At 36.2% G+C, this 10,733-nt stretch overlaps 1 protein-coding gene across 2 annotated transcripts; it reads left to right on the forward strand.

Annotated features, from left to right (window-relative positions):
* Nucleotides 1–422: 422 nt before the first annotated feature.
* On the forward strand, nucleotides 423–7,444 carry LOC111433094 (cell division protein FtsZ homolog 2-1, chloroplastic-like). 2 transcript variants are annotated; one of them, XM_023070022.1, is made up of 8 exons: nucleotides 423–545; nucleotides 3,050–3,705; nucleotides 3,816–4,115; nucleotides 4,426–4,516; nucleotides 5,637–5,761; nucleotides 6,454–6,546; nucleotides 6,822–6,887; nucleotides 7,010–7,444. In XM_023070022.1, exons 2-8 carry the CDS (start codon nucleotides 3,070–3,072, stop codon nucleotides 7,139–7,141), a joined length of 1,443 nt encoding a protein of 480 aa, XP_022925790.1. In that variant the 5' UTR covers nucleotides 423–545; nucleotides 3,050–3,069; the 3' UTR covers nucleotides 7,142–7,444. The 2 variants fall into 2 exon arrangements, with proteins under 2 accessions (XP_022925790.1, XP_022925789.1); XM_023070021.1 differs by lacking the exon at nucleotides 423–545 and adding an exon at nucleotides 2,530–2,707.
* Nucleotides 7,445–10,733: the final 3,289 nt, after the last annotated feature.

The raw sequence follows: 10,733 nt of genomic DNA on the forward strand, positions 1-10,733 counted from the left end.
TACTAATTTTAAAAGAAAAAAAAATCATAATTTACTAATTTAATAAAATAAATTTCACAAAAATCCCAAACTTCAATAATAACTGAGTTTTTTTAATTGAAATTTTAACAATTTTCATATGCTTAAAATTAATATATATATATATATATATATATAATTAAAATTATCAGCTTCTCAAAGACCATTTTCAATATATTTTTAATATGTTAAAAAACTTAAAATTAATTCAATTTATTTCTAATAAAATTCAAAAAAAAAAATCAAATAATTGAAGAAAAATTATAAAATAAAAAACCCCTAAAAATGTGAAAATTGACACCATTAATAAAAATAAAAAAAAATAATAATAAAAATCCCGGCAGGACTATACTTTTCCCTCCATTTTTCAATTATCTGGCTTGCTGTATCAAGAATGGCGCCAAATCCCATTCTCGGCGAGGATTTTCCAAGCTACGGACCGGAAAAGATACGCTTCTTCTTCAAAGCGTCGAGGATGTGCGTCCGGGGAGCGCATACCTTTGTTCGTCTGTGGCTGATGAACGACGGTGATTACTTATTACTCCGATGATCTTTTTCATTTTCTTGCAATAATCTTTGATTTCATTTCAATCCCTAAGCTATATCGGAAATATTTCGTCTCGGTATCTGCTTTATTCTATTCTCTCTTATCGGCCTACTCTTGAGATCATTGACCTTGTTTGGCCTGTTTGGTTGCTGAGAAATCGTCGGAAACGATGGAAAGAAATCCGTTCTTGAAAACCCTAATGCTTCTGATTCGTAATCCGATGTGACGGTTTAGATTTTCAGGACTTTCTGAGTTTTTCATAATAGATAGATAGGTTTCCGCATAGATGCATAATTTTTTATTCTCTCAACTTTGCTCTTCCTTTCATTACTTTGCTTCCCTTAACTCGAAGGAGCTTAAAAAGAAATTATAGTTTCAAGTCTGAACAAAAACTACAATTGCATTGCTTGCTTTATGAATCGTTTTCTTTTCCTGATACGATAAAAAATGATAAAGATCGGATGAACGAGTGTAAGAAGTTATTAGTCTTTAACTCTGTCCACTCATTTTTCGCTTCCATTTTGTCCTCCTGGAGATGCAGAATCATAGTGTAATCTTTGTTAGATGCTCGAACTCTTTGATAGATATTATATATCGTGTACATCATGCATGTTTGATCTGTTGTACATTTTCATTTACTAGAGGAGGAGTATCCAAAAGGAGATCCCTTAATAAAATTCTATTATAGCCTCCTGAGCAACCTCCTTTAACCGAGGCTTGACTTCTTTTCTGGAGTCCTCGTCATTTGTTTTATACGTGAGTCACTTTGACTACATCTTCAAGACTCACTCAGAACTTCTTTATTCGACATTTGAGGATTCTATTGACATGACTAAGTGAAGGGCATGACTCTGATACCATGTTAGGGATCACGACTCTCCATAATGATATGATATTGTCTACATTGAGCATAATCTCTCGTGGCTTTGCTTTGGGCTTCCCCAAAAGGCTTCATACCAATGGAGATGTATTCTTTATTTATAAACTCAATATCATTTCCTAAATTAGTCAATGTAGAACACCTTCCCAACCCTCTTCAACTATATAAGTTGAAACTTGAAACTGGGCATTTCAGCATTTGGAGGTTTCCTCTGGGAGAAGTATACGACATAAGATGATCCCAAAAGGTGTAATTTTACCATTGCAAACACATTTGAGTACCAGATGTACTTTGACAACATCTGGCATGGGAGCGAGGTGGGGAAAGCCATTGATGAAGCAAGATTGGGAAAGAAATTACTGAAACCGTTGTTGAATTTTCCTACCCTGTCCTTTGAAATGAAATCAAACCCATAAACCATTCAAATTACTCCATCTGGGAACTAAGCGGCAGCTGAGAAAGCCTGATGGCTTTTAAAAGATGATCGACACCTGTTTTTGTTATAACTTTGGCTTTGGACTGTTGTAGCTTTTTGGTGGATCGCATCCCTTTTGAAATTACAAAAATTGTTGGGTTGATCATCCTTTCTCATCATTACAACATTTGACTCTTCACATGTTGATAATATAGCTACTTGCATTGGGAAGGAAGGACTCTATGATATGATACTTAGTTTTGAAGACATTTCAAATATCTATAAAATCTTTAAATTTATCTAATTTTTGTAAACAGTACTTAATTAATTATAATCCACCTTCATTAAAAATGTATTTATTTAACCATATACATATAATTCATTTTTATGATCTTTTTGTTTCTTAATAAAAAAATTTAACCTCAATGTACCATTCACTACAAAATTAAGAGCAAAATGGATATGCATTAAAAAGTTTAGGGTAAAATTATTTGGTAAAGATTTTTCCATGTAGCATAGATAAGGACTATATAGCTTAAATTTGCATGACTAAAATTTAAATTACATGTATAGTCATTGTGACTAAAATTTTTTCTTCCAATTTTAAGTTTATGGCATATAGTTTGTAATTTAGTGATTAGTAATTAGTAGAAAAAGATTAGACTGCGGTTGAGCAGAGGCAGCGGGGGTTTAGTTGAACCGAATTGCTATTGTTTGCCCTTGCTCTGCGCAAGAATCAAGATTATTACTCGTTCTGTATCTCTTCGGCGGAAAACTCTCGACCGAATTTGGATTTTGCATCGAGCGCTCTCCAACGATTATCGGTACTACTGCGAAGCATTTTCAGGTGCCCTTAATGCATTACGCATTTTCCCTTTTCGTTATCTTCCTTTGAAGTTCTGTCTTTTCTCTGCTCTGAGTGTGTTTTCCCTTGTAGCTCGGTTTATTGGCTCTAATTTTCTTCTGCTATTGAATTCGATTGATAATGTGTAATGGGTTTCGAGTTTTCTTCTGTTCTTCAGCTGTGGGGTTGATTAGATACACTTTTGCAAGTCAGAGTTCATTTATTAGTTTCTGCGAAATCTTGATTTCTAGAATTTGTTTTTCGTTACATTTCCCTTAGGTCTCTCTGCCACTAATCTTCTGAATTTCAGACCTTTTATGTATCTGAATTTCTTTTCATTTTCAGCTGCATTGATTCAGTGTTAGATGATGGCTAGTTATGTGTCGATGAATTTCTCTCTTACTCGAAACCCTGTTGGAATGCTGTCTGCTCTTGGAGGCAGACTATCTATGGAGCATCAGTCGGGGAAATGCTATATGAAAATGCCCGAGGATAGGAGTGGGTTAGTGGGTATCAATCAAAAATCAAATTTGGCCAAGTCTTCTTCCAATTCTCACAATGTTAGCCATTATCAGAACAGGGACCCATTTATGGAGTTACACCCTGAAATTTCAATGCTAAGAGGCGAGGGAAGCAGTACAATTAATAGCCCAAGAAAGGACAATTTGGGTGGAATTACTTCCGAGAGCTTGGAAGATGCATCCAGTAGTAATTACAATGAGGCAAAGATTAAAGTTATTGGTGTTGGGGGTGGTGGATCAAATGCTGTTAATCGTATGATAGAAAGTTCAATGCAGGGTGTGGAGTTTTGGATTGTTAATACAGATGTTCAAGCGCTGAAAATGTCTCCTGTTTATTCTGAGAACCGTCTACAAATTGGTCGAGAACTTACCAGAGGTCTTGGTGCTGGTGGGAATCCTGAGATTGGTATGAATGCTGCAAACGAAAGTAAAGAAGCTATTGAAGAAGCACTTTATGGATCTGACATGGTTTTTGTCACTGTAAGTTGTTTAACTCTTAAAAGTATTGTTCTCTTACTATATCATTCAAGTTTGATCATATATACCTGAACTGCGACCTAGCTTCTTTTCTAACTTCAAGATTGGTTTAGTCTGGAATGGGTGGAGGAACTGGCACTGGAGGGGCTCCTATCATTGCAGGCATTGCAAAGTCAATGGGCATATTGACAGTTGGTATTGTTACTACTCCTTTCTCTTTCGAAGGACGAAAGAGAGCCGTTCAAGCGCAGGAAGGAATTGCAACTTTAAGAGACCAAGTTGATACACTGATAGTTATCCCGAACGACAAGTTACTGACAGCAGTTTCACAGTCTACTCCTGTAACAGAAGCGTTTAATCTGGCTGATGACATACTTCGGCAAGGTGTTCGTGGTATCTCTGATATCATCATGGTATATACAAACCTCAAAAACTTTGAACTTTAAATTCTCTGTGCTTTTAGAAAGCTTTTCTATGGAGTTCATTTCTTCTATTTAGTGGTTTTGTCCACTGAGACTATGAAAACCTCTACTTTTAAAATAATTTATCAAAATTGCGTTATCAAGATTTACCAGGAGATTTTATTGGATATGTAGTTCTACTTTTTGAGATAACTTTGAGGGAAATCGAAATGTCTTTTAGGCATAAATTTATCAGTAGAAGTGATTTATAAACACCCTTTGGGATCTAACGTATGGTTTGTTACTGCATTGCAACAATCAGATACCAGGGCTGGTAAATGTAGATTTTGCTGATGTTCGTGCTATTATGGCAAATGCTGGTTCTTCGTTGATGGGAATAGGAACTGCAACCGGTAACTCTAAGATGCATAATTTTACTGATTTACAAGATTTTATTTCATGTATGAAGTCTGGTCTAATTCTTTTTGGTCTCAACTTTGAGCTTCCAAAATTTTCATTTTATCAACGACCTTTAATGTTAAAACTTATGGAGTTGCTTCATTATTCTTCAACTCTCGTAAGAGAAACTAAACCTTATTTGGATACTTCGAATTCCCATGGTTTCCTCCGTATTATCAAAGATCAAAATAGATTGAGTTGGATAGTTGTAAAAGCCCAAGCCCACCACTAGTAGATATTGTCTTCTTTGGGCTTTCCATCTCGAGTTTCCCCTCAAGGTTTTTAAAACGCGTATGCTAGGGAGAGGTTTTTACACCCTTATAAAGAATGCTTCGTTCTCCTCCCCAACTAATGTGGGATCTCACAATCCACCCCTCTTTAGAGCCAGCATCCTCGCTAGCACTTGTTCCCCTCTCCAATCGATGTGGGATCTCACAATAGTATCCTTCTTTTGTTTCTTTAAGGTAGAACATTTCATTGATTAATGTAACGTAGAAGGCACTGAGCTGGAAAAACCAATAGAACAACAAAAATTGCTGCAATTGGTAGATATCATAGAAAAAGATCAAAACTATAAAAGACCTATTCAAGTAAGACCAAGACGAAGCTATACAAATAATGTTCCCCCACCCCACATCATTCCACTGTCTCTGCTCACATTTGGAAAAAAATCTACTGTTCTTTTCCAATCAAATGTCCCGAAGAATGCATCTAATAGCTTTCAGCATCAAAGAAAGTGGCCTTTGGACATAGTAAAGAAGAAAGCTTGAATAGAATTAGAGAAGGCTATAATATAATATTTGTGTAACTTGTGTTTGGATTGTCCAAAGGAACGAATTATGAAAACTAAGATTTATAAAAACTAATACGTAGGATAAAAGATAGATATCATAAGTGTGAGTTTATGTTACCTGTTTGATAAACAAGCTTGTGTCTTGGGGTAAACCAGCATGATATAACCAAATCCTTCCCTATTGAAATGTTTCTCTCCCTCCCCTTTCTCTCCAAAGTCTAAAATATTTGATCAGCTGCTCTAATATAAACCAATGCTACCCCTTGTTTACATCGATGCAGGAAAGACAAGGGCAAGAGATGCTGCTTTAAACGCTATCCAATCACCTTTATTGGATATTGGCATAGAAAGGGCCACTGGAATTGTGTGGAACATAACGGGTGGAAGTGATTTGACTTTATATGAGGTGTGGCTCTCTCTGTTCCTCTCACCTGCCTATCACAACCTATTTATGCATCTTTATCTCACTGCTCTTAAAAGTTTAATCACTTGTCGTAATTCATAATTTATATACCCGATGTATGCCATACGTTTGATCTACCATGTTTATGACATCGATACAATTCACTACGAACCATAGTTAGATGTAGTGGCTGGTGATTATTATGATGTTTGAGTTTACTTCTTTCCTCTCGTTACCATTATGGAGTTGTAATTCTTAGCCCACACACCTTACGAATCCTGGAAACTACTCACTTGGAAGACGTCACTAAAAAAATTCCTGATACAGAAAGGATGACACATATCCTTAAGAAAATACCTACAAACATATAGATTCATCATGTCAACAACATAAGATTAATTCGTACCCACAAACCAATCTAAGTCTCTTTATATAAAATCTCAGGTATTCTCTCTTCCTAAATCCCAAAACCAACGAAACTTAAGAAACTGAGAATCGAATGTTGAAAATAATAAGACGGAACAGTTCAAAGTTAGAATTGGAAGATTAGAAAATTTTAAATCATTTTAGACACTTTAAAGTTGAGGGACTAAACTTGTAATTTAACCAAAATTCTAACTTGATACGAATCACTGTATTTCTATTATATCATGTAATGTTTGTTTGTTCTCAAAATTTCTCGTGAATAATCACAGGTGAATGCTGCAGCCGAGGTTATATATGACCTCGTGGATCCAACTGCTAATTTAATATTTGGAGCAGTAATAGATCCTTCACTTAGTGGTCAAGTAAGTTATAAGTTCTACCACAATTCATTTGAAGTTTCATTTGGATTTGATAGTCAGGCATTGATGTTTTGGGTTCATCCACATACTAAAACTGTGCTAAAGTTTTTATTTCTTCCTCCGTCCAAGAAGTGAACCATATGAACTTGAATCCCAACTTTGTGGATATTGGCCAAAATGATGTCCTTCTTCCATGGTCTGGTCCTATGGATTTGATATAAATGACCATAATGATGATTTAACTAATTTATAAACTACCTCCACCCCTCCATTTTCAGGTTAGTATAACTCTAATTGCTACTGGATTTAAGCGCCAAGAAGAAAGTGAAGGAAGGCCCGTTCAGGTATTGTCGTGTCTGCATAAAATATGGTGTTAAATTCAGTATTCTGGTGTATAGGTCTGTGACAAGATACACGAAAGCGTGCTAAAGCTTAAGATGAACCCGTTTCGTTTCTTTTATTATAGGCCAGTCAACTATCACAGGGAGAAAACTATTCAGGAATCAACCGTGGACCTTCCTCTTTCAACGAAGGTAGCTCGTTTGAAATCCCAGAATTCTTGAAAAAGAAAGGTCGGTCACGCTATCCTAGAGCTTAATCGCCTTCTTCCCATTTAGCTCTCCTTAGCCACCGTGACCTTCCTTCCTACGTACATATAATATGCTGCTATAGGTGGTAGTATCTGTATACTGTTGTTCGGTTTCGCTACTCTGTATATTGGTTGAGTAATAAATAGCTCATATTATTTTCAGTCTCTCATCTGTAGTTACAATATGAAATATGTTTGTAGCTGAAGAGCTTGAGTTAGTTGTATTCTCCGCTTTGATAAAATTGCTCAACAGTAGTTTCAGCAGAATACGGCAATGGCTGAAGTAAGTAAATGTTCATGGAATTGCCTTAATAAGTTGTTGCAAGTTGATTAAATATAATTGAATCTTCATTAGTTTCATTCCAAGTATCTTAATTATGCATTCTGTAAAGAGTATTATTATGCAAGCTTATGACTAGAGATCCATTTTATTTGCTCCGTAAAGAATATTATTATACATTTTTTCGTTAGATAAATGGGGATTGGAGACTGAGATTATATTCTTTATTCTATCTAATTCTTCATCACATCCTACTTAAATGGAATTGAAAATAGCACCCTACTTAAATGGGATTGAAAATAGATGGCGTGGATGGTCGGATGGAGACCAGGAAGACTTCTCCATCTCCATCATATCCCATGAACGTCTCTATTTATTACCATGTTATACATTTCTTCTCCATCTCCATCTTATCCTATGAATATCTCTACTTATTACCATTTTTTACATTTAGTCAAAAAATACATACATAATTGGAATGATAAACTAAAGTTTGAAGACTTATTGGCATTTTTTTAGCGTTTAAAAACTTGATAGATGCAATCTTTAACGTTTAGAAACTAAATTGATTCCACACTTGAAAACTAATATAAGGATGCACTCTCCAACAACGACCTCACTCTATTTGTAAAAAATCTCTCTCTCCCTCTCAGAGAGAGAGAGAGAGAGAGATTGGATTGTGGCACACAAGTGGAATGGAATGGAATGGAAGGAGAGAAAAGACACGTTGATTTGTCAGTTACCATAGAAAAGAAGATGGGATGTTTATGTTTAAGGTCTGAATGACGTGCATATCAACTTTTCCACCCATTCCCTTTCCCCCTTTACTTACCAAATACATAACATAACATAACATACCCCTTCTTCTTCCTCTTCCTTCTTCTTCCTCTTCCTTCTTCTTCACCTCCATCATAATCAAACCCCAAGCTTCAATCTTTTCCATTACCCACAACACATTATGACTCTCCCTATCAAACCCAACTCCCCATTATCGCCTCATCTCCAACACTCAGATCAAACCACTCACCATCACGACCTTCACACCTCCTCCACCGTCCCGTCCGATGACACCCCCCGAGAGAGGTTAAAGCGCCACCGTGTCGCTGTGGCCGGGCACGTTTGGATCCCTGACAAGTGGGGAAAAGAAGAGTTCTTGAAGGATTGGATCGACGGCTCTGCATTTGAAGCCTCTTTGTTCCCCTCCGGGATCATGTTGGCTCGCCAGGCTTTGGCTCGAGAAGCTAAGAGATCGTCGCCGAATAACAACACCGCCACCGCCGCCACCACCACCACCACCGCCCCTGCTGCTGCTTCCGGAGATTTGAGATTATTAAACGGTTGTTAAACAAATCTTATTATTATTATTATCATCATCATCAAAAGTTGTTGTCGTTGTTGTGGTTGTTGTTTGTTGGAGCTTATTAGATCTAAGATGTTTGATTTGATGATCATGTTCAACTCATTCATGTAGAATTAAAATGCATCTTGCAAAAATATGGGTTTTCTTTTTTCTTTTTATATGGAAAAACAGTTCAGAAAGATAGATAGAATTGCATGGAAGGCTTTGGATAATAGTTCCAATCTGACTTGTCTTTCTACTTTCTCTCCTATAGAACCTTCAAATGATCAGCTTTTTTCAAAACCCTAATTAGTTGAGATAGGATCTCACAATTCTCTTGTCTTGGGAGCCTGATCCATCTGCCTTCGAGGCCCAGCATCCTTACCGACACACTGTTCGGTGACTTGACGTGATACCATTTGTAACATTTTGAGATCCCACATCAATTGAAGAGGGGAACGAATCATTTCTTATAAGGGTGTGGAAACTTCTTCCTAGCACATGCTTTTCAAAACCGTGAAGATGACGGTGATACGTAACGGGCTAAAGCAAACAATATCTACTAGCGATGGGCTTTGGCTGTCACAAATAGTATCAAGTCAGCCATCGAACCGTGCAAGACACTAATTGGAGTAGAGATGGACTTTTTCCATAACAAACGCGTTTTAAAATTTTTGAGAAGAACCCCTTGAAGGAAAAGCTTAAAGAAGTCGATATTTACTAGCAGTGAACTTGAACTATTTTATAGCTTACTTTTTTTTTTCTTTCCAAATTACAAATTTACTACTGAGACACAAGAAGGTTGGATGAGATGTTTTCTGACTAGATTTTGACATTAATAATTGGCATCATATGGGAGACGAGTATTCCAGTTTTACATATCAAAATCGAGAAGACCAAGATTGAGCTCATTTTTATAATATCATCAACCAAGATTGAGCTCATTTTTATAATATCATCAACCAAAATAAACTACATGGGACACCTATATTCAAATGCTAAAAAAGTGAAACAAATCTTACCCATGATGTGATTTTTTCCGATTGTCATCTATCTATCAACTCACATTGAAAAGATTATATATTTGTCATCAAAACCTGTCTATTTTCTAGAATTGTAAACAAGTTTAATCTTACTTCAAATTTATGGCCTTGAACATATTTTATAAAGAACTAATAAATTATAGTCGTGCATAATTTAATAGTAAAAGCAAAGACCGAAGGCCGAATTACAAATGTGAGATATCGAGCTTCGAGTCTCAAATCAAATAAAATAGTATATATCAATTAAATTAAGGTGGCATGGAGAAGTATACCATATAATTGTTCCCAATGCTTCACCCTTATAATAAGAGCCTCAAATCATTAAGAACATTATTTATAGAGTGGGTCCACTCACTACCAAACAAGAATCTCTCCTATTAAAGAAACTCGACATGTCGTTATTTTATCACACATCATATTTAATTTCATTTTTGGACGGTAGGAACTCTGTCCATTTCATTTATTTGTCTATTTTTCAACTATACATTTTTCTATAATAAAATTTATTTAATTCATCAAAATTCAACAATTTAACTACATTTTTCTTACCTAAAATATTAATAATTTGAACTCCGTTCCCAGACAGCATCAACGTGTGAGAGTCTCCATACACCAAGAACAAAAAACTCTGCTTTCTTGAATCTTCACCTATGCAGATCCCACGTTGCTTGAAGAGGAAAACCGTAAGACTGACGACAGTACCTAATGGGCCAAGGCGGGGCAATATCTGCTAGCGGTGGACTTGAGCTGTTACAAATGGTATTGGAGCCAGACACTGGGCAGTTTACCAACAACGAGGACGCTGAGGGGTGGATTGTGAGATTGCATATCGGTTGAAGGGGAGAACAAAGCAATCCTTGTAAGGATGTGAAAATCTCTCCTTAACAAACACGTTTTAAAACTGGGAGACTGATGACGATACGTAATGAGCCATAAACG

Source organism: Cucurbita moschata, unplaced genomic scaffold, assembly GCF_002738365.1.
Source record: "Cucurbita moschata cultivar Rifu unplaced genomic scaffold, Cmos_1.0 Cmo_Scf00041, whole genome shotgun sequence".
In the NCBI taxonomy this organism is placed as follows: domain Eukaryota; kingdom Viridiplantae; phylum Streptophyta; class Magnoliopsida; order Cucurbitales; family Cucurbitaceae; genus Cucurbita; species Cucurbita moschata.